Here is a 24,906-nt window from a genome sequence, read left to right on the forward strand (position 1 = left end):
CTCACAAATGAAGGTAAACTGATTTATTTAATTTTTTTGCATCAATTCAATGACAGACGCTATCTGTCGAATGGGTTGTCGACTCTGCGCGGGAAACATAAGGCGCTGCTCACAGAAGCGGCAGAGGGCAGCTCATGTCCTGTGGATTACTAAAGAATCGACCTTAACCTTTTGTCAACGTTACTTCATTTTGCGAGGAAAGGTCGGAGCGAATTTTTAACTTTTCGCTTAATTGTTTTCAAACATTTAGTAATTATCAGCATTTCTAAGGTACTTATACAGTGCATTTTTTAAAACAATACAATTTTTTTTAATACTTTTCTTTTAATTTGAATCTACTGTTAAAAATGATTTATCCGAATTGCAGTACTTTGTCATGTCACAAATCGCCAAATTATCAGAATCTTGTTCGGGGTGCACGATGAAATTACGTAAATTTTTGAGTATGTCTGAAGATCAAACTTTTAAATATTTGTACAATCACGGTGCACTTCTACCATCGAAAAAATGCCCGAAATGCTTGCAACAGTATACTTTAACTAAAGATTTATTTGGGAGATGCCAGCGTAGTCAGGTTATCAAAGGGAATAAAAAAATAAAAATTCTTAAATGTAATTTCAAAAAAAGTATCAGAGAAGGGACATTTTTTGATAAATCGCATTTGTCCATTTATGATGATATCACTCAATTTGTAGGCTGCAAACCCTTGACATTAATCCCTCAAAGCATGATTTTTTAATGAATGAATTTGACTTGTCCGACCACAGTGTAGTTGAATGGAATAGTTTTGTAGAGAAGTTTTGATTGATTGGTCTCTTGGAATTAATGATGGGAAATTGGGCGGAGATGGAGTAGTTGTTGAGATTGACGAGACGAAAGTAGGTAAACGCAAGTACAATTGTGGGAGAATAATCGAGGATCAATGCCTTTTTGGCGGTTTTGAACGTGGTAGTAAGAGAATGTTTGTAGTTCCCGTTTTAGAAACCGGACCAAAGAAACGCTATTTGAAATCATTAAAGAAAAAATTTTACCTGGCAGCACCATAATGTCTGACTGTTGGAAAGCTTATACGGGACTCGATGCAGAATATTACAAACACCAAACTGTAAACCATTCATGCAATTTCGTGGACCCTACAACTGGGGCGCATACACAAAATATAGAACGAACATGGCGAGAGGTGAAAGAAAAGATCCCGAACTATGGAAGAAGAGAAGACCATTTTCCGGGTTACCTTGCCGAATTTTGCTTTCGAAGACGCTTCCTAAATCACACTGAGAGGTTACATCACTTTTATTGCAGTGGGAAAGCTATATGACTCCCCGAAAGCATAACTTTAAACACTAGTTTCATTAAATATCACTTAAAATGTCAATTACATGTAATAAACACAAATTTGTTTGAATTGAAAATTTATTTTTGGGAGAACATCATTTTTAAAATTTCTTTTTTTTAAGTTCTATCAAAATTCACATGTTCGCGGCGAATTATATCGTATCATTCCGCCCCCTTTTTTTTTTTTTTTGGGTAAAATTAGGTCATTTAGAAAAAAATTGTAAAAATACGCAAAATGTGATGAGCGGTGCTTAAGCAATTTAAGATGCAACCCATCCCATCCCATTCCCTTCCATTCCATCAACAACATTCCATCCAACCCACCCAACGGGAAGCTTACGCTTCCTGTTGGAAAGCGTAAGCGGGTAAGTCTGCGGGTTGGGTTTAGAGATGTTGATTTTCGTTACTTTTGATTCTCGTTACTAATCGTTACTCGACTATTAAGTAATCATTTAAAGTATTCGTTACTTTGATTACTATGATTACTGTACTGATTGTGTTACTTTTATTGGTATTTACATGTAAAATACCGCTATCGGTACCGATTGACAATAATCATGCACAAAAATTAATAATAAATATAAAAAAAAAATAAAAATTTAATTAAAAATAAAAATGCTGATTTGGTATTTACCTATTAATTCCAGCGTCATCATTTGTTAGTCGTTTCGTATCTATACTATGTTTTCGTATAACTCGCATTTGATTACATACACCATACATACGTACGGTGGTCTGCGCTTGATGCTGTATAAATAGTGTAGAGTATAGGTATTAGGTAGTAATCAAAGTAATCATATGTTTTTGAATTCGGTATTCGTTACTTCGGGTATCAATGAGTAACGAGTACTCCTGTAACGAATAGTTACTTTTTCAACATCTCTAGTTGGGTTTGGTTTGGTTGGATTGGGTATATCTATGGTCTGTGCGCAGCGCCTTATGTTCCCCTCGCGGTGATAGAGAAACGGAACAAACCAAAACACTGCACACATACTCCCAGAGCCGACAACCCATTTGACAGATAGCGACTGTCATTGAATTTATGCAAAATAATAAATAGCAAAAATTTAAATAAATCAGTTTACCTCCATTTGTGAGTACTTCACATTGTTTATAAAGAAACTATTTGCAAAATACACCTTCCACTTTATTATTTTTTTCCAGATATAATTAAGCTGGTTAAAAAAGAAAATCGGTGGAAATATGCCAAATTTGACAAAAGCCGCTAAACTGCAAAATCATATTATTTTTAATTCGGACCAAAATCTAAAAATTACCAAAATAATAATACATTATGGGTGTCTTCGGTATGTTTGTTGCACGAAAATAACAGATCTGGTTACAAGAAAAGGTAAAAACAGTTTTTGTGAATTTATTTTACGCATAATACCATTTAAACATTTCACGTGACTAAAAAAATATAGAGTGAATTCGCCACTTTAGAGAAGGCACTCATGAGTCAGCCACACTGGGGACAAGGCTAAAGCTGCAGAGTGACAAAACACAGTAGACGACAGAACTTGCAACACCACACCTAACCTCACCTCAGTTGTCACCTATTGGTTAACAAAATTAATCGAATACAGGGTTATTCTAATGACGGTATTCTATTCATGTCCCATAGTGCATAGTGATTTAGTGCGTGATAACACCCTCTTCGTGATAAAATTTGGCTTTCCGCCACTCTTAGTGAAAAATATATATCAAAATCCACCCATTTTGCAAAAAACCCGACCATTTTTCGTTAGTTTTAACAAAAGCCGCTAAACTGCAGAATCACCCAAATATCATGTCAATATGGGTGAATGTGTGAGGCATTACGTAATGGAAACTTTGTTCTCTCCAAATTGAAACCATCAGAATCAATCAAACTGACAACCAGGCTTGCCAAAACTACCAGTCAATTAAAATAGGTATTAACAAACAATGATGAAATTCCGGCATCGTAAGTTAGAAATACAGAGAACGTAATAATATTCCAAAAAAACTTTAGAGCCGATTATTTCAGAAACGGTTAAGAATCGGATTAAAACATATGGGTTAATTTATATTATTTTGACCTATTAAATATATTCCCAAAATATTTCCCTTTCCTCCCGAAGCACCCTGTATGTAACAAACTAATTTATTTACCTAATTTTCCGTCGTTCATTGCTTGCCCAAAGAAAGTAACCGTAATAGGAGTGGTACAACGTTTCACGGGTGGTTCTTTCACCGGTTCGATGCTCGGGGGTCCACTTACAGTGAGGGTCAGCTTATCACCTCCCTAAAAATGCATTTTTTTAATACTTTGTCCGATCGGATTTTTGTCATTGAGGAGTTCGCCTGTTGCTTTTATAGTACATATACAAAATAACTAACAGGGCGAGCCCTAACAAGGCGATTAAATAGTAGCTGCATACACAATAAATTTCTACTGTCATTTTTTTAACCAAAATGATGTCATCTTTAATTTATGTATAGGTTAAAAGAGACGCAACCGAAAGTTTCAAGAATGTGATTTTTACCTAATTTTGAATATCCCTATTTAAGAACCTGTAAGTCGTACGAGTTTTCCAGTGATACCAAACGGTTCGGGAAGTTCAAAATTATTTGTAAACATGCGAAAAAAACACTTAAGTGTCCAATGTGTTACATTTTCCAGTAGTGTGTTGAGTTCTCCGTGCAGAAAATTATAAAACCATCCTATATCTTATAGAAACGTCCTTAACACATTGGCAGGGAACTCAAATCTAAACAATTATTAAGAAAATTGAACTTTTTAAGCAAAAGTCCTCACTTTGAGAGGATTTAGCTCGAAACCTCTATGTTCGACTCTCCCAGTGATATATAACCGGCTCCAAAGAAGGCGAAAACCGTTTCATCTGCAGGCAAGGTCATGGCGTCGGTTTGTTGGGATGCGCGAAGGATAATTTTCATTGACTCTCTTGAAAAAGGTAAAACTATTAACGGCGAGTATAATGCGAACTTATTGCAACGTTTGAGCGAAGAAATCAAGCAAAAACGGCCGCATTTGGTTAAGAAGAAAGTGTTGTTTCATCAAGACAATATGCACCAGCTCACAAATCCGTTACTGCAATGGCCAAAATTAACGAATTAAAGTTTGAATTGCTACCTCATGCACTTTATTCGCCAGATTTAGCCCCCTCAGATTATTTTCTGTTTCCAAACTTAAAAAACTGGCTCAGTGGTCAAAGATTTTCCAACGATGAAAAAGTGATGTCTGCAGTTAATGGCATAGTCGGGTACTTCTGGGACCACCCTCGTAGGTAGCTCAAAATCTTTCAAGCGGTCCTTATAAAGCTTTAATTAATTCAATTTTTAATCTGGGAAGACATTTTTTATGCGGAATTAATCTACAAGGTGTTCACTGAAACTCTGTAAAAAATTTACAAAAATATCTTAAATAGGTTGAAAGTTATATGAAACATTAACTCAAATCTGATAAGTATTGAAAACTGCTTCTTAATCAGAAAGTATTAGACTCTACAAAAAGGCTTCAATGCTTTATATAAAATTGTTCCTTAAAAATTATTTTTTCTCAAGTAAAATCCTTAATTAAATACCTCAAAAAGTTTTCGAAAAAGAAATTAAGTAACTTAAAAGTTATATGGAAAAATGTATAAGAAAAAACTGATCACTCGTTCTAACTATACTACGAGACGGAAATATTTATCAGTGACATCACAAACGACCAACAAGCTACACAACTAGAATCGCTAAAAATAATGTTTAATTCCCACTATACAAAATCTATTGATAGCTTGCAAAATAGCTTGTAAATGGCGGCGCGCCGGTGCCAAGTTTATTACTTGTCTTTTTCTCTCGCGGTAAATGGAGCAGCAATCCGACCAGCCTTTAATTTTAGCAGAATGGCAACGCCTAGCCAACATACCTGCATTTGTTGCTCTTTCATTCCATAGACGCGTTTGGGGGTTTATTCTAATAAATATTTTGAGTAATTTGTAATAAATAGGTATTTTAAGTAAAATATTTTTTTTATAAAATGGAAGACGAAGCTTCATCAAGTTCTGGTCCGCCTGCCAAAAAAGCAAAAAGGAAATATTTGACTTCTGGCGAACATCAGTTAGTGAAAACTGTATATGAAAGTGTTCGTGCTAGAAATCCAGATTTGTCTGTTGAGGACGCGGCAGAATTATGCGGGAATTTAACAAAATTAAGTTCCAGGACAGTTTTTAGATGTCTTAAAGCTAAAGAAGAAAAGCAAGTGGGGACAAGAGGCAGAAAAAAGATTGTGCTAGATGATTACGTAAAATATGCCATTCGCCGGAAAGTGCACAGTTTTTTCTTAGGAACGAGATACCAACAATAAAGAAAATTAAGACAGAACTTACTGCTGATAATTCTTTACCCAAAATATCTTTTGGTGTTTTAAAGCGAACATTGCATGAGTTGAATTTTTGATATTTTTAATAGAAAAAAATGAAATCGTATTGTGGCGAAGGAAATATTTAAAAGAAATTCGTGAACATCGGCGCGAAGGAAGAAAAATTTATTACACCGATGAAACATGGCTGAATGAAGGACACACCCGTGCAAAAGTATGGCAGGACTTAAATGTCACAAATTCGCGGCAAGCCTTTTTGGATGGGCTTTCCACGGATTTGAAAGCTCCTTCTGGCAAGGGCCGTCGCCTAATTATTACACATATAGGTAGTGATTCTGGATTTCTGGAAGGTAGTCTGAACGTTTTTGAATCGAAGAAAACGGGTGACTACCACGAAGATATGAACGGAGAGGTTTTTGAAAAGTGGTTTTCGTCTGTATTGGTGCGAGTAGACCCCGGTTCAGTTATCGTCATAGATAATGCGCCTTATCATAGTCGGCGAGTGGAAAAAATACCAACGACTGCTTAGCGCAAAGGAGACATAAAAGACTGGTTAAAATCAAAAGGGGACATTCATGTCCCCTTTTGATTTTAAGGGGACAGACATGGACGATTCGAAGAAGATATGCTCAAGGTACAATTGCTCGATACTGTTCGTATCCACAAAAACCAGTACATTAAATATGTTGTTGATGAAATGGCGCGAGAACGTGGTGTTACAATATTGCGTTTACCGCCGTACCATTGTCCAACTAAACCTATAGAACTTATATGGGCACAAATAAAAGGTGAACTTGCTAGTAAAAATTAAACGTTTAAATTGAATGACGTAAAAGTTTTATTAAACGAAGCTATTGATGGCGTAACAGCAACTAACTGGAAAAAGTGCATCGGACATGTGATCAAGGAAGAACAAAAAATGTGGGATTTGGATATTCAAGTTGAAGTTGTAGTTGAACCACTTATTATAACTCCTGGTTCCGCAAACAGTGATAGTGATACTGACAATTCTTCTTTAAATTCTTATGAAACCTCAGATAGCGACTGACAAATTTAAAAAATAATAGGTTGTGTCCAGTCAATAATAAATCATCTTGTCATATCTTGTTTAGTCAATTTTAAAACACCCTGTAGATTAAATTTATTTTTAAAAGTGCCTCTTGTCTTCCCCATTCACATTGGTTGTTATAGACTAATAAACCTTAGAAACTATACCTCTTATTGTGTCTTTTTTCTATTAGTATTTTTTGCAATAAAAAAAGCCGCCATGTATGTGTTTCAATTATTGGCCGATAATTTATAAGAACCCAAGTGCTAAACTGAGCAAAATATCAGGGATATTTTATGCAAAATTACTTATACTAGAAACAAAATTTTTAATTTTTTAAAAAAGTTCTATTAATTACCTAAACTCGACCTAAATAGTAGGTATATTCATTTAAAAAAAATGCATACGCCGCCGCTGGAATCCACTCTTCTCGCCCCTAAAACGTCTTGGCGGCCCTAATGCTAACAATGAGTCACTGACAATTATTTCCGTCTCGTAGTATAAGAAAGTATTAGACGCAAAATATGAAAATTTTCATAAGAAAACACCCTTTCTTTGAGAGTCCATTTAAGTACCTCGAAAAGTATTGAAGTGATTCTAATGAAACTAAAAAATTTCGTGTTAAAAGTACCTTGACACAAAAACTGCTTTAACCTACTTAATTTTTGAATTGGATTTTCCAGAATTGCAATTTTTACATATAATTCATTTACAGACTCTCCTCTATAATACTGTAAAGGAATTATATAAATATCTTGAACAGCTTGGAAGTTATAAAGAAAAATGACCAAGAATAAGAAAAAAATTCAAATGGATACCAAAAAACTAAAATTTAGTCGGATTAGAATCTTGTTAGGCAAAACTACTTATAATTCAGAAAGTATTGGATCTACAAAAATACTTAATATATCAAATTATTCCTTAGACAGTGCTTTTCCTTCAAATGAAATCATCATAAAATTATACTAAAGCTAATATTGCTCTAGTTAAATCAGTCTTTAAAGTAGGATGATATTTTACACACAGAAATAATCTACAGAGTACCCTCTATAAAAGCGTGAAGAAATTGCAAACGTATCTTAAGTAACTTAGAAGTTATATAGGAAAATGTCCAAGAAAAGTTTCAATAGCTGCAGGAAAAACTGGTTCTAACTAACTAAAAATGTACTAGACCTACAAAACTGCTTCATTTATGAAAATAACCCTCAGATAAAGTATTTTTTTTATTATTATTTAGATACCTCAAAAAATTTTAGAAACTAAAAAAATTCGTGTCAACATTACTTCGACACCAAAATTGCTCCAGCCAAAGCCAATTTTTACTCAAAAATAGAGTTTTTTGCATGTAGTTTATCTACAGAGTCTTCTCTATATTACCGTAAAGGAATTATATAAATATCTTCAATAGGTTGGAAGTTATAAAGGAAAAAATCCAATGTTTCAAATTGATACCAAAAACCTCAATGCTTTTCCTCGACGTGAAGACCTCATTTGAGTATCACAAAAAATCATTAAGTTATCCTTGGAAAAGTCTAGTTGGCAAAATTATAGTGAAACTAAAATTGCTCTAGTTAAATCAATCTTCAAACTAGGATGATATTTTACACAATATTCAAATATCCAACAATTGACTAAAACAGTTAAAAACCTCTCTGGATTCTAGTAATTGGGCAGTGATGTCCATGATTAGTTAGCTAGCATCTAAGCAGACGAACCTCTGGTTCTAACAGAGACAGAAGGAGCACTAATTAAATATTTACTATAGAAGAGTCGAATAGATCTAAAGAGAGTTAGATGAGAATGAATTGCGTAAAAGGCTTTAAATCATTTCAGTAGCCGAGGTCCTTAATCAGTGCTTTTTTGAAATTGTAAGTAGAATGACGCAAAATATTATTTTGTTAATCCACTGACATTCTTAAGAGATGTCGCTTTTCCTAGATCAATTTTATTTCTTCCTTCAGACATCCAAGATGTGAAGATATAACATAGAATAAAAAGTACTTCTCAGGTAACCTAATTATTGTGCTTTAGAGATTCTAATATTTATTCTCCATAAATAACTGTTGAAGCAGTGGCATATTTGCACCTTCTCTAAAGAATAATTAGTAAAATTATACATAGGATTAATCTCCAGGGTACCCTATATAAAAGAGTGAAGAAATTGCAAACATATTTTAAGTAACTTAGGAGTTATAGAAGAAAATGTCCCAGAAAAGCTTCAACAGCTGCAGGGAAAACTGGTTCTAACTAAGAAAGTATTAGATCTACAAAACTGGTTCATATATAAAAGAAATCCTTAGAAAAAGTATTTCTTTCGGTAAAACCCCTATTTAAATACTTCAAAAAGTATTCAAACAATTCAACAAGAACTAAAAAAATTCGTGTAAAAATTACCTTGACACCAAAATCGCTCCAGCCAAGCCAATTTTTATTCAAAAATAGAGATTTTTGCATGTAGTTTATCTACAGAGTATTCTTTATATTACCGCAAAGGAAATATATAAATATCTTAAATAGGTTGGAAGCTATTAAGAAAAATGTCCAAGAATAACTGAAAAATTCCAAATTTCAAACTTATACCAAAAACCTCAAATCTAGTGGGATTGGGATCTTGTTAGGCAAACCTCCTTATAACTCAAAAAGTATTCGATTGACAAAAAAGCTTAATATATTAAATTATTCCTTAAAAGATGCTTTTTCTTCAAGTGAAAACCTCATTTGAATATCTCAAAAAATTATCAAGTTATCCTCGGCGAAATTATACTGAAACTAAAATTGCTCTAGTTTATTCAATCTTTAAATTAGGATATTTTACACATAGAATTAATTAATCTACAGTGTAGCCTTTATAAAAGCCTGAAGAAATTGCAAACCTATCTTAAGTAACTTAGAAGTTATATAGGAAAATGTCCAAGAACAGTTTGAATAGCTGCAGTAAAAACTGGTTCTATCTAACTAAGAAAGTACTAGACTTACAAAACTGCTTCATATATAAAAGGAATCCTTAGAAAAACTCTTTTCATTCGGTAAAACTCCTATTTAGGTACTTCAAAAAGTTTTCAAGCAATTCTAGAAAAACTAAAAAAAATTCGAGTCAAAATTACCTCGACACCAAAATTGCTCCAGCCAAGCCAATTTTTACTCAAAAATAGAGATTTTTGCATGTAATTTATCTACAGAGTCTTCTCTATATTACCGTAAAGAAATTATGTAAATATCTTAAATAGGTTGGAAGCTATTAAGAAAAATGTCCAAGAATAACTGAAAAATTTAAGGTTTCAAATTTATACCAAAAACCTCAAATCTAGTGGGATTGGGATCTTGTTAGGCCAAACTGCTTACAACTCAGAAAGTATTGGATTGACAAAAATGCTTAATATATTAAATTATTACTTAGAAAATTCTTTTTCTTTTAGTGAAAACCTCATTTAAGTACCTCAAAAAAAATATCAAGATATCCTTGAAAAATTGTACTTGGCAACTAAAACTGCTCTAATTAAATCAATCTTTAAACTAGGATGACATTTTACACATAGAATTAATCTACAGAGTAGCCTCTATAATACCGTAGAAGTTATATAGGAGAATGTCCAAAAACCTGGTTCTAACTTAGTACTAAGTAAAACTCACAAAAAAGCTTCATACGTGAAATGACTCCTATAAAACTGTATAAATCAAAAATTTTACTCACCACAGAAATGAACGTGGCGGCATTTAACGATGTCTCATCGTCTTTCGGGGCCTGCACGAACATCTGATTGGTCATCTTCGAATTCTGTAGTTCCTCCTCCATTTTAGCTAAAAATACCGTTAAATCAATTAGAGCAAAAAAACTATTAATACAAATTCCTCAATTACCTTTTAAAATATTGCATTTCATCTGTCCGGGCGGCAGGGGCTTAGCGGACCCGATGATTTTCGCGATATTATTAGGAATTTCCGCCGGAAGTGATTTGGAACCGCTGCTACTGTTCTCAGATTCTGGTTTGGAAAGAAAAAACACCTTTTAATTAATATCGTTAAAGAATAAGTTCAAAAAATATTATGATAATAGCGAAAAACGCCCTTTATATATATAAATACTTAAATTTAATTTATGTCCTGATACATGCAACAGCTTAGAGCACAGTGCAACAGTTATTTTTTTTATTTGAGACTGAACAAAATCAAACAAATGGTCGCTTAAAAGTTAAGCTAATGTTTTATTTGCCGTCAAATCGTAGAATATTCTTTTAATTAAATTAATATTAATGGAAGTTTCTCGGTACCTTCCAGTTTATTCCTAGATTCGTCCCTGGCGACATTCAAGGACTCCTTGGCAAGACTTTTGAGCAAAAAGTCGAGCTGACTGTCCGCATTTGAAGACACCGGACTGATCGGTGAGGGAATTGAGGGCGATTTGGTCCGTTTTAGGGTGTCGTTCTTGTGGATGCTGCTGCTGGTAGATAAGGCCGGGCTGGAAGTTTTAAGTGAACAATAATTTTATTTGTGATAGGTTTTTTGTAGTCACAAAAGACCCCAAATAAATTATATTTTAATAGTATTGTCTGTATCCATATATTGTCCGAGGTCCTGTACCTAAAAGTTTTCTGTATAAATGTTCATTTTAAATCTGTTATTTGACTTGTCCAAAATTTTAAATTGTAAGTCTTTTTTCTGATTATATATTAACTATATATTATATATTACTATATTTTAACTTTGATTATACTACATTTATGAATCTTTTTTTAATTTTAATATCATTTATAATTAAATTTTAATCTAGTTAAAATTGTACAAACACTTTTTTTTATTGTCTTAACTATTATTGTATTTTAGCGTCCCTGAAAATTGAAACGTGGGCAAGTTTAAATAGGATTAGATTTTTATTTTATTGGTCCCTAAACCAAAAAATATTACAAGTGTTTTCAATATTAAAGTATTCTTATCGTCACGGTACTCGTTTTAGGTGCTTTTTTTGGAAAACTTAATTCGGGTTTCTCCTGTAATCAAGTATTCAGTCAAAATCAAAAAACTTTTTCAAAAATCATCCATCAGCAAAATCAGTTTTTTTTTTAAATTTATTATGGTTTTCCTAAATTCTCAAAATATAGTTACAAGAAAATAATGAGAAAAATCAACTTTCGCCTAAAAAAATCAACGATTCATTCAAACAAATTTAAATGAAGTTTTTTCAGCCTAAAATAACCAACTCTGAAAATCCTAGCAAGACAATGTGGTCTATCTTGTCTAAGCTAAATAATCATTAAAAAAAAATGTTTTTGTAATGGTTTATTGATCACTAATCCTATAGAAGTCACTAATTATTTTAATAATTGTTTTATTGAAGTACGTTTTTTTGCATAGTATGACCATTGTGTCTTTCAGTGAGGATGAAGTCCTAAATATTATAAAAATAAAAAGAGTCTGGACGATCCAATGAAATTCCGTTATATGTATCATACTTTATGTCATTCAAAAAGGGAATATTTCTAAACGAATATTTTAATACTTTCAAATCAACATTCTAAGAAACCGAATAATACATTTTAATATCCTTGCTATTTACATTATTACACTTACCTGTATGCTCCACACACGGATGATTTACCAAACGATCCTTGACCTATCGAACCTTTTCCGAAACTATTCTGGCCGTTGAGACCCAACGAGCTTGGTCCTAAAATATTTTAAGTTAATAATAATACATTGGCTTGGCAGTAATAACAAATATAAGAATTAGTTCTAGTTAGCTAAAAAAGAATACTTAAATAAAGTTATTACCACAATACAAGCCAAAAAAAGAAATTTCAATATATTTTTTTGAATATACAACAGCAAGTCAAAGATTTGCAACTTATATAGGGCCAAAAGTAATGCATATACTTCCAACTTTAATTAGAAATATCAAAAACCGTGCTAAAATATTTTCAATTAAGATTAAACAATTTTTAATGCAAAAATTTAGTATATTATTGTCACTTGTAAATGTAGCTCTCAAATCCTATTTTATGTATATACATATAATATATATATAATCATATATATTATAATTAATATACATTATATGTATAATTAATATTGTTTTTAAGTGATTTTTCTTAATAAGTTACTGCTTCTATATTAATGTTATATTTTTACAGATAGATATATATTGAGTAATTTTCATTTACCATACCTGTTTTAGTATTAAATTGTAGTAACACATACAGGATGTCGTTTTCCTACGTGTATGCTGCCTTTCTGATTAACTAACATAATTTTATTTGATTACAACTGCGTATGTACATTTGTATTGACAGGATTCTAAATAAATAAAATCTGTTCGAAATTCTTAAGATAGGTGCAATCCTTCGAGTGAATTAAATCGAAATAGAAAAAAATAGAGAAAAGAGTTTTAGAAACAAACAAAAATATTTTTTTAAACATTACATTTGATATTAGGGGCGTATTTCTAAAAATGTTTGACGATTAAAACAATATTGTTTCCTGTCTATTTTGTCTCCTGTATGTTCAGTAGAGTATGCTTATGACACACACCTCTAAATCCCCTTTTTTTCCCATACCTTTTTTTCATAACCCATGAACCAACAAACACAGTTTTTATATACCTATTTTTATCTACCTCATTATGTATCAGTAATCTAGTAGATTTACTGTTGCTCTTAAATTACTGGTTTTTTGTCAAATTTGAGGGTGCTGTCTGTGATATCTATCATTCTATCTTTTATTGCCTTTTGCAGAATTTTGCTAAAGGTATTTAACAGAGAATTTGGTTGATGGTTGTTCACAGGGCTTCGTTCACTTTTATGAAAGATATGTATAATAGCAAAAATTCTTCTAGGCAGTTGAAAAAAAGAACGTATAAAACATTTTTATAACTATTTTTGATAACTCTTATAGAAATTGGCCACTAATTAGTATATTATTTTTTCTAAATCTATGATCTTAGGTCTTCTAGTTTTATTAATAGGTCATACGTTAACATGCGACCATAAGTTTAATACTTGGGTTTAGATTCTTAAAGCCTGCCAATATACCAGAAGAAAAACTTATTGTGTTAAATTTATAAATTGCTACATTCAGGATCTTTATCAGGATGACGGATTGACATGTAATACATCCATGTCTTTAGTAATACAGTAGGATTTTACGTGGACAATGTGGCAAAACGGTGTAAGATTTTCTTTTCCTAACTGATTTTAAAAATTAATAGTTAGGTAATGGGATACAATGATTTTTCATGTCTTCCACTATCTATTTTAGCGAGATCAGTTTTCTTAGACTAATACTCTGCTGAAATTCTTCCTCTGCAAAATGTATTCCTATTTTTTATCATATCAGAAGAGAACAACACAAAGTCTTCGTTTCAAAAAATATTACTAATTAAATATATGCCTCTCGAAGCCTTTTCCATGGTTAATGTAATCTATTCTGAACATGTGATTTTCCTGGGAGACTTTAATGTCCCCACTTATATTGAACACTCGGTATCTCCCAATAGTAAACGTCAACTTCTAAGTAATTTTTTTGATTTCCTAAACTATAAGCAATTCAATAACGTGGTAAATAACAATCTTCGCTGTTTGGATTTAATCTTTGCAAGCTTTAATATCTCTGTACTTAACAGAGGTGCATCTCTTGTCCTGGAGGATACCTACCATCCTTCTCTGTCATTTGAATTCCATGCAGGCCTTATCTGTCTCAATAACCTACCCCTTAATAAAGCTGAAATAAAGGAATTTAATTTTAGAAAGGCTAACTTTCCGCTTTTGTATCAGCTGCTGCTAGATACTGATTGGTCGCCTGTCATGGTGCAGCAGGACGTCAACTCTGCGTGTGATGTTTTTTTATGATATTCTGAACAACACTTTCGCTAGAGCGGTACCCTTCAAGGTAAAACGTAAGACGTTTCCCTCCCTGGTTTTCGGGGGACATAATTCGTAATATATATAAAAAGGAAAGAGCATTTCGTGATTTTAAGATTTCCAAGTCTAATCATATCTAGAGATATTTAGATCTCTGCGCAAGATAATTAAAGCTCCAACTGCACAAGCCTACAAAATGTACATCCATAGTATTGAGAACAAAATAACCTCCGATCCGAGTAAATTTTGGTCTTTTATTCGAAGCCAACGTAATCAGTCTCAAATCCCCGGCTCAATGAAGCTTTCTAACCAATCATACAATACGCCTGACAGTATTGTATCAGCTTTTGGGGATTATTTCAGGAGTGTATACACGAACTCACTTTCCAGCGATCATCCTGTCATCTCTGAACCTCCCTTAACTTGCATAGACGTCGTCTTGCTCGCGGCTACCGACATTATAACGGCGAGCAAGTGTCTCAAAAGCAAAATGACCTCTGGCCAAGATCTAATTCCTAGTTTTTTAGCTAAGGACTGCTCTGTTGCACTTACAGACCCTCTGCTCCACATTTTTAATCTGATCCTTAACACAGGTATTTTTCCCAATATCTGGAAGCAAGCCAAAGTTTGCCCTATCTTTAAAAAGGGCGATGCTGGAACAATAGAGAATTAGCGCCCTATATCATTCTGTGCAATTTCTCAAAGTTATTCGAGTTGGCTCTTTATAAATTAATTTTTCCCAAGGTTAAGTCCATGCTGGCCAACAATCAACATGGCTTTGTTTCTGGCCGCTCATGTACTACAAACCTAGCATTCTTTTCTCAGTTTGTGTGCGAAGTACTTAATGATAGAGGTCAAATCGATGTTATCTACACAGACTTTCAAAAGAATTTTGACCAGATTGACCACTTCATCCTATTAAACAAGCTTGAACGCCAGTTTGAACGCCAGTTTGGATTCTCCGATCGCTTGATAAAGCTCCTTAACTCCTATTTAGTTGACCGCTCTCAGTTTGTAGTGGTCGAAGGCTTTAGATCTGCTTGTTTTTCACCCACCTCTGGAGTTCCTCAGGGCTCTAACTTGGGCCCCCTTCTCTTTAACGTTTTCGCTAATGACTTGATCTCCACCCTCAATTGCTCTCGGTTAGCATATGCTGATGACCTAAAGCTTTTCTATAGAATTGACTCTATATCAGATTGTGGTCAACTGCAAGAGAACATCAATACTGTACACCATTGGTGCACTTTGAACCGGCTTAACCTTAATGTTTCCAAGTGTAATGTGGCCAGCTACTTTCGAATCAAAAGTCCAGTTGTCTTTAATTACTCAGTTAATGGAGAGTCTCTGGCAAGGTCTACCTGTTTTAAGGATCTTGGAGTCACCTTTGATCAAAAATTTTCTTTTATCCCTCACATCGAAGATACTGTTTCTAGAGCTACTCGCATGCTGGGCTTTATTATTAGAAATTGCAAACTTTTTTCGAACACTGCAACTGCCAAAACTCTCTACTATGCATTTGTTAGATCGAGGCTGGACTACAGCTCCCTCATTTGGTCTCCCATTTACAACCAGCACATTCACCTATTAGAATCATTCCAGCGGCGATTCCTTAAATGTTTGGCATTTAAGGATGACGGAGTCTATCCTCCAAGGGGTTTTGACCATAACCTGCTGCTCTGTAGATATACTGAACGGTCACTTGCGAAGAGGAGAGAAATGCATTCGGTGAAATTCTTGTTTAATTTACTTAACCATAAAATTGACTGCCCATCCCTTTTGCAAAGGATATGCTTTCATATACCACGCCCAGGATCTAGACAGTGTCCAGCTTTTAACTTGGACACAGCCAGGTCCAACATTCTGTACCAGAGTCCTATTCACTTTATGTGTCAAAACTTTAACACTATTGCTGATTCTTGTGTCATTCACCATGACAATTTGGCACTTTTGAGTCACCTGCGTATGGTCGGTGGGGAGGCTAGGTTATTTAGTTTTTAGTTTGAATACATTTGTTTACTCATTTTTTTTCTGCTCTTTTGATTTAAATTAATTCTTGATTCTTATCCTAATTTAGTGTTGATTTTTTATTATTTATTTTCTCAAAGTCACAACTTTTTTTTATTATATAGCAATTCTTTTATAGTTTAGTTGGATGAATCTAATACAGTTCATGCATTCGTACTTGTACATTTACATATTTAATTGATTTTCCTGTAACTGGGTATATGTAACCTGTTGGAAATAAAGCTTATTATTATTATTATTATGTCAAGGACCATATAATTAATTAATAAAATTTTCACACCGAGTGTATGTGTATAATGTGACCCAGTTGGTGGTGTTTTAACCTTTTAAAGATCTGATAATGCTCTTAGGAGCGTAATATGTTTCACCACGTTACATCTAATTAATTAATAATATTTTTTGAGATTGAGACCTTGTGTTGATTTCTTTTGACATGGTTATATCAAATTCTTTTTGAAAATATGGACGACTTTTTTGATTTCCTATTTTTAGTTGTATAATTAAATTGTTCTGCAAAGTATTTTTATCATTAATTTTATCATACATAATTTTGTGTATTTTTTGTCGTTGTTTTTCTGTGACGAATGTCATTTACTGTTGTCCATGTTTCTTTACTATCACCTTGTGTTCTTTCTGCATACTATTTTTGTAATTTTATTCTTGTTTTATTTAACTCTTTTTTTCAATCGGTATGTTCGTTTTTTATCCTTCTTCTATTTTTTATCCTTTCTTCCATCTTACGAATAGTTTCTCCCGTTCTTTATTTTTTGTATCTATTTTCCGTTTATCCAAACAAAAGATATTATTTTTTATTGTAGTTGTTTTTGTGCAGAGCATTTTTGTAGTTTGTATAATTCTAGTGAGTTTCTGGAATGTGTCAATATCGTTTGTCCTTTGTTATACTCATTTTTTTTCTTTGTTCCGATAGTTTACCAATTTTATTTATGAATACATCACATTGGTTGTTTGGTGGTCTGTAAATTGAGTATAGTATTCAGTTTTGTTGCGACAATTATGCATTGCTGTCTATAAGCATAGTATAAGCAAGTGTCCTTCGTTAGATTAAATCCAGGTTTCCGTTTACATTATAAGATGTACTGTTTTCTGACTAGTTTTTAATCTGGTTCTTAGGCTTCTAATATTAATGTAAAGTATATATAAGTTTTCAGTTATAATTTTAATTTATAAGATTTTTTGTTTCATTCATTTTTAAATACATCTTGCAAGTATATTTAATACATATACTTACTCATATTTACTTTCTTCTTTCATAATCCTTGCTTTCAATATTAATATAATTAAATAATAATTTGTTTTGTCTCATTAAGTTAACATTAAAAAATATATTTTTGCTTCTTCCATATAAACCAGATTCGTTTAATTTTATCTGCTTTAACTGCCTAATTTTTGCAATTAGTGTATTTTTTATAGCAATGCTATTTAGTTTTAATAAAATTAGAGTATCTTCATTATAGTTATAAGACGATATGATGCACATTTCCCTTGTATTAACACTTTCATAGCATCGAATAATTTTTAATAACACTTGTTAACTTCTTCCTGTTTTGGAATTCCAGATATCACTATATTATTAAGCTGTTCTGGTTTTAATCCCATACTTTTTTAACCAGCAGTTTCACCGGTTGTAATATAGGCTCAACTATATTATTTCTCACTTTAGTATATTCACCGAAAAATAATATTTAAATAAAATGCAAAGAAAACTTGCTCGGGGCATGTTGCATTCTTCGAAATTATTGTATTTGTTAAAAAATCCACACTTAATTGAACTTAATCTTGCTTATTTTTAATTCAAATCGTAGGACGCACTTCACTAAGCAAGCAGTTCAAAAATCAAAATTTCATATAAGGTATTAACTGAGATTTCTTAAATTAACGGCGTGCACTTGTGATACGAAAGCTGCACTTTTGCACACTATATTTTATGAATTTATTAGCAAGTTTCTATTAAGTCAAAGTCAAAAGTCAAAATCAAGTTTATTGTGCGTTAATATAGCCTATATACACAAAAGGTGTTATTCGCGTAAAACAATCTTCCATAACACCATACATTATACATACAATTACGGTACTCTTAAAAAACAATAATAAGAAGCAAACAGTTAAATAAAAATAAATATACAGACAACTTAAGCCTACTAACACAACCCAGACGTACAGTATTGAGAGAAGCAAAACAAAACAAAAATAATTAAGCTATCATCTGTTGTAAAAACTTGGTGTATTGATTTTTAAAGAAATAATGACCAGAGCCGACTACCAGCAAATAATTTAAATTGAGAAATTCCACCGCACAGTAGGCAAAACAGTTTTCAAATTTTGTTGTGCGATGAAAGGGAATATCAAAGGTTAAGGTTATGTAAAGTGCCCCTTGCAGTCAAATATTCTGTAAGATAAGATGGAGAGTTGTGTTTTACAATTCGATATACAAACATAGCAAAGTGAAGGTCAACACGAAAATTGTATTTTAAATGTTTATTATTGACATATAATGGAGTAATGTGGTCAAACTTACGACCTCCATAAGCAAAACGCATACACATATTTTGACCCAATTGTATTTTCGTTTTATACTCTTCTGTAAGGTAGCTGTGGTAAACCGAGTTACAGTAGTCTAGCTGAGGCAGGATTAAGGATTCCACCAAGAGGTATTTAATATGGTCAGGAAGAACATATTTAAAAGAATAAAGGCTCTTCAATTTTAAGTAAACAGAGCACAGCTTCTTCAAAACATGCTGCCGAAAATTCATGGCAACATCCATCACAAGGCCCAGATTTCTAGCATATTTAACAAACGGGATAATTACTCCTTTTATATGAATGATTGTAAAATTGAACTTAATGAACTTAGCCCTGACGGCCTCGGACCCAATAATCAGGTGTACACTTTTTTTGGCATTAAGCAACAAACCATGCCCAGAAGACCAGTCGGAGACAATGCCCAGATCAATATTGACACCAGCAAGTCCCCCGCAAGAATCTTCAGGATAAAATGAACATAGAAGCCGAGTGTCTAGATGCATATAGATGTGATGAGCATTGATGAATTTGAGATGGTAAGTCAGCGGTAAAAAGGGCAAAAAGTGCGGGACCAAGAATGGACTCCTGAGGCACTCCATGTTGAAGTTATTGAATGTCAGACCTAGTCCCATCAAGGTCCACAACCTGCCTTCTATGCTTTAGATATGATGAGAACCAGCCACAATCAGCATATCATGGTTAATAAGGTCAAATGCCTTACTATAATCTAAGTGTACCAGACAGGAGAGCTTTGATTCATCCATGTTTTTAATATGCAACTAGTAACCCTGCTAAGTACCGTTGCTGTGCTATGACAAGCTCTAAATCCAGACTGAACATCCGGCAGTATGTGTTGAGAGTGAACCAAATTGTTCATCATGTCGGAAACCAGTCGTTGAAGCATTTTCCCAAGGATAGTCAAGAGGCTAATTGGTCGTAATTCATCCAGACTACCGTCATGTGTAGTGGGCAGTGGCTTTACTAATGCCGTTTTCCACATGATAGGATATTGGCCATTCTGTAAACAGTTATTGTAAATAGACGTTATCACAGGAGCCAAAAAAACAATGCTAAACAGAAGCATATCGGAACTTATCCCATCAATACCCATACATTTTGATTTAATCTGCGAAAATTATTTATAAACAGCATACTCTGTAACCATTGATAATTTGAAGTTGTTATGCGATGAAGGTAATATAGTGTTGGACGAATAATATTTGACCAGCTCCGGGTCCACTGGGATGGCCCTATCGCTTATGTTGGCAAAGTAATCGCTAATTCTTGTGACATCATTCAGGCTACCAGGGATTTCAAATGAAGCCCTAGAATGAACATTCCAACTATCAAGCTTTGACCAAATCTTTTTAGAATTATTTTTAACCTTATTCAATTGAAAAGTCAGGTAAGCCTTTTTTTATTGCAGTTGATAAGTAATGCTTAAGATCCAGGTAGTAATTTTTATCAGACGAAGCAAGTGAGTGCTTGTATCTATTATATGCTTTTTTCTTCAGTTTTATAATTTCTTTGATTGTGTCAGTTATATATGGTTTAGGTCGTGTTCTAAGCTTTATAGTTTTTAAAGGCACAAAGTAATCAAAAATGTCAATTTATGCGATACTTAAATGATGCTAGTGTTAGACATTTTAAACCAGAGGGAATAGTATAGTATAGTATAGCATATAAATATTATAGAAGAATTTGTTTCATGCATATATTAAAATCCTTAAAAACAAACCACCTGTAGACTTACTTGTCGGTGTAGACGGCGTAGGCGTAAGACTCTTAGTAACGTCGTCTTTCACTTGATAATAAATCGGCTCGTCTACTGTCGCGTTCGATCTGCTCGATCGTTGACTGCATCTGCTCGACGAGGTTTGAGTGGGTTCCGGAGGTTTCGATGTTGAGGCCATCTCTGGTTCGTTGCCTGTTATAGTGTTTTATCATGTAATATGAAATAAAATTTTCGGGAGGGTCTTTTACCTTGTTGAGCCGATTGTTGTTTTTGTCTTTCTCGTAGGACGTGGCTTTGTCTTCGACCGTACCTTTAAAAGAAAATATTTATTGATAGGAGTTGATGATCTATTTTAGGCACTCCTGTAAGGAAAATTATATTCGATTATGTCGTCAATCAGTTTAACAAGGCACGTAGTGCGGTGCTAACATGTTGGCGGAAACCAGACTGGCTATTATGGAGAATTTACTTACTTTAGTTATTGAAAAGCTTAAACTTTATGGGTGGTGTGTCTCTAAACTGTATAAAAGATTTCTAATGTTTTACAAGTCTCTTTGCCGATGACACTCAAATATCAGTTTCAGGTACGAATTTTTTAGAAATAACAAAATCTCTCAACTTCGAACGATCAACTTCAAATTTTATATGAGTGGCTATATCAAAATAAACATAAATTAAATAGTTTAAAAATAAAATGTATGGTAATCGGGTCTAAAACATTGTGTCAAAAATGTTGTGCGTTGGGTCAAAAGATTAATATAAATGGAGAGGATATTGCTTTTTTGTCTAGTGTCTAGTATTAAGTATTTAGGTGTAACGTTACACCCACAACTAACATTCAGTAAACATGTTGATTATATATGTATAAAAATTGGCAAAAAAATTGGATTTCTCTATCGTATTTCAAAATCTCTGTCGCTGTGGGCCAAAATGTTAGTTTATAACAGTATTGTTTTTCCCCATTTTTCATATGCAAGCTCTTTGTTAATTTCTTGCACAAAATAAGATATTCATAGATTACAACTACAACAAAATAAAGTTGTGCGCATTTTATAAAATTGTGATAAATATACATCTATTCAAAGCATGTTGACTACTTTAGGCTGGCTAGATGTTAAGCAATGCATTGAAAAAGCAAATTGTATTTTAATCTTTAAAATTGTGAACAACTTACAACCAGCCTATTTAAAATCATATCTAATAACTAGAGAGAACTTTCATGATCATAATTTGGGGTCAAATAATCAATTTAACATCGCCAGGGTAAGGACGACAGCTTAAAATCGTTGTTTTACAGTGGAATTCAATCTTATAATTCCTTGCCCGAATGACTGAAAAATGCATATTCACCAAAGAGTTTTAATAAAAATCTTATCGTGTATTTAAGGAACTAACTATTAATCATAATTACATTAAGTATAGGTATTATTATTATGTAATAGCCTTAAACTAGCCAAGTGCTAAATAAACGTGTATTTATTTATTTATTTTTATTTTACTTAAAATTAATAATCAGCCATTTCAGGCGATTTGGATTTATGCTATAAAAAATTAAATTTCTCTGAAATGTATTTTTTAAGCATGTATTTATTAAACGTAATTTAAATGTTCAGAAAGTTTCAATAGATCACCAAATTTCAATTCTTATAGAGAATGACGCATGCGCTAATCTTTCGAGTATTGTACCTGCTTGCCTTAAGGTAAATTGTCTATGGATTGAACAAACGGTTTGTTGTTATGCTGTCATGTCACAACAGCTGTCATAACTTTAAAGGTTTCTGGAGTGAATATTATATTTAAAATAAATGTAAGTGAATAGATTTACTGATCAAATTTCCTTAATAAACTTCTCCTGTCTCATCCGCAACCAAACTCAATTTAAAAAATTTGTAAATAATTTTCTGCCCCTGGTGTTGTTGGGCAGTTAGATCATTGACAATTGTAATCCCAGTACCCTTTAATTTATATAAGTTTTTTAGTACCAACCAGTTTCTTATTTAGGAAACGAGTAAACCTAATAATAACTGGTCTACTGCCCTTTGTTTTCTTGTGGTCCAAAAATGATAACTTGATTCCTCTTAGCAGATTGTTCAATATTTGGTAGCTTTTTACTGACTTCCAATTTTTTCCCTTCCAATTTCAAGATCCTATCAAACTTGTATTTAATCCTTACAAAACTTGTATTTTTGCCTTAAACTTCTTTAAATCATCCTTTATAGTTTGCACATCGGTCTTAATAGCATTACTTTGCAGCTTAACCTCTTGAAAGCTGATCTGTTCATTAGTTATGGGAGACATTTTACTTTAAAAACACTGGCCGGTGTGTATATTTCATATACCGTGTACCTAGCTTCTTGGTTAAAGATTGCATTGGTGTCCTGGCTGATCCGCTGACCTACATTTTCAACTTAATACTGTCAACAGAACAAATTCCTGATATTTGGAAGACTGCTAAAATAATACCTATTTTAAAAGCTGGGGACTCTGATCAAATCGTGAACTAAAGGCCAATCTCATTACTGTGTGAAACTCATCTCTGTAGACCAGCATGGATTTGTTTAGCGGGCGATCTTGTGTTACTAACTTATCCTGCCTGTCTAGCCACATCTGTGAATCACTTGATGTTAATACTCAAGTCGATGTTATTTATACCGACTTCCAAAAAGCCTTTGATCGGATAGATCACTATATTTTGCTGCATAAATTAACTCAGTATGGTTTTTCAGGGAGATTATTTAATTTATTTCATTCCTACTTGATTGGTAGATCTCAATATGTTGAATATGAGGGCTTTAAATCAAAACGTTTTAACGTAACGTCGGGTGTGCCACAGGGCTCGAACCTGGGTCCGCTCCTGTTTAGTTTTTTTATAACTTGATTGAGTCACTCACTTGTCATAGGCTGGCTTTTGCCGATGATTTGAAGCTATATTTAAATGTATATGGTTTGGAGGATTGTATTTTTCTTCAGAACTGTCTAAATACATTAATGGAGGTATGGTGCGCTGTTAACAGGTTAGGCTTGAATGCGGCTAAATGTAGTGTGGTCAGTTACTCTAGATCAAAAACACCCTTAAATTGTAATTACGTTATTAATGATACTATTTTGAGTAGAATAGAGCAAATTACTGATCTTGGTATCACCTTTGACTCTGAATTTACATTCGTTCCACACTTCAACAACATAGTCAAGTCAGCCCTGAGAAGGCTTGGGTTCATAATTAGAAGTTCTCAGAGTTTTACTTTGGAATCTACATTAAGACTGCTTTTCTGTTGCTTTGTGAGATCAAAACTGGAGTTTGGCTGCATTATATGGAACCCGCTCTATCAGAATCATGTTGGTCTCCTTGAATCTGTTCAGCGTAGATTTGCGAAGAAGTTATTGGCCTTCAGGCAGGATGGCATATATCCGGTAAGAGGGTTTGATCATCGGCAACTATTAGAACGCTTCAATCTACATCCATTACATCTCAGAAGAATGATCTTCTCTGTAAAATTCCTGCATGGGTTACTGAATGGATTCATTGATAGTCCTGTACTTCTTTCTGGTGTACGTTTCATGGTGCCTAGGCTTAATGCTAGACGTCCCCTAACATTCTTTCTGCCAAGGCCTCATACTAACATCCTGTTGAAATCGCCACTATATACAATATGCGCTATAATTAATCGGATCTGTCACATGTGCGATATAAATTTCTCTCCGGTTCATGTGATTGTCGATATCTTGGTGGATCATTACTCTTGGGATTAGGGCCCATGTGTTTAAGTTATAGTTAGTAGGTATATTGCAGTTAATTTAATTTAATTTTGTCGAATATGTGATTATCTTGTTAAACTTTTATAATTGGGTTTTTATATCATATTAATAGTTATTTGTTCTCATTTTTTGGATAACTTTTGAGAATGTGACTTTACTTTACTCTTTTTCTTTTCTTTTCATTCTTTTAGGTTTGTTTGTGTGTGTTTTTTTTCCTATATTTTTCATTGTTTTGCAACTGTTTCCTGTTATTGGGCAAGTTGCCTGT

The 24,906-nt window shown here is 33.2% G+C and overlaps 1 protein-coding gene across 1 annotated transcript in view; it reads right to left on the bottom strand.

The window, feature by feature from the left end:
- The window catches only part of LOC126750557 (band 4.1-like protein 5), a 51,512-nt gene that overhangs the window by 17,051 nt on the left and 9,555 nt on the right, over window positions 1-24,906 (bottom strand). Inside the window, exons 6-12 of the mRNA XM_050460199.1 lie at window positions 21,131-21,192; window positions 20,901-21,074; window positions 12,297-12,393; window positions 11,000-11,187; window positions 10,590-10,712; window positions 10,423-10,529; window positions 3,469-3,601 (exon numbers count right to left, since the gene is read on the bottom strand). Coding sequence (XP_050316156.1) covers window positions 3,469-3,601; window positions 10,423-10,529; window positions 10,590-10,712; window positions 11,000-11,187; window positions 12,297-12,393; window positions 20,901-21,074; window positions 21,131-21,192 — 884 coding nt within the window. The remainder of the gene's footprint in view (window positions 1-3,468; window positions 3,602-10,422; window positions 10,530-10,589; window positions 10,713-10,999; window positions 11,188-12,296; window positions 12,394-20,900; window positions 21,075-21,130; window positions 21,193-24,906) is intronic.

Source organism: Anthonomus grandis, chromosome 2 (assembly GCF_022605725.1).
Source record: "Anthonomus grandis grandis chromosome 2, icAntGran1.3, whole genome shotgun sequence".
NCBI classification, from domain to species: domain Eukaryota; kingdom Metazoa; phylum Arthropoda; class Insecta; order Coleoptera; family Curculionidae; genus Anthonomus; species Anthonomus grandis.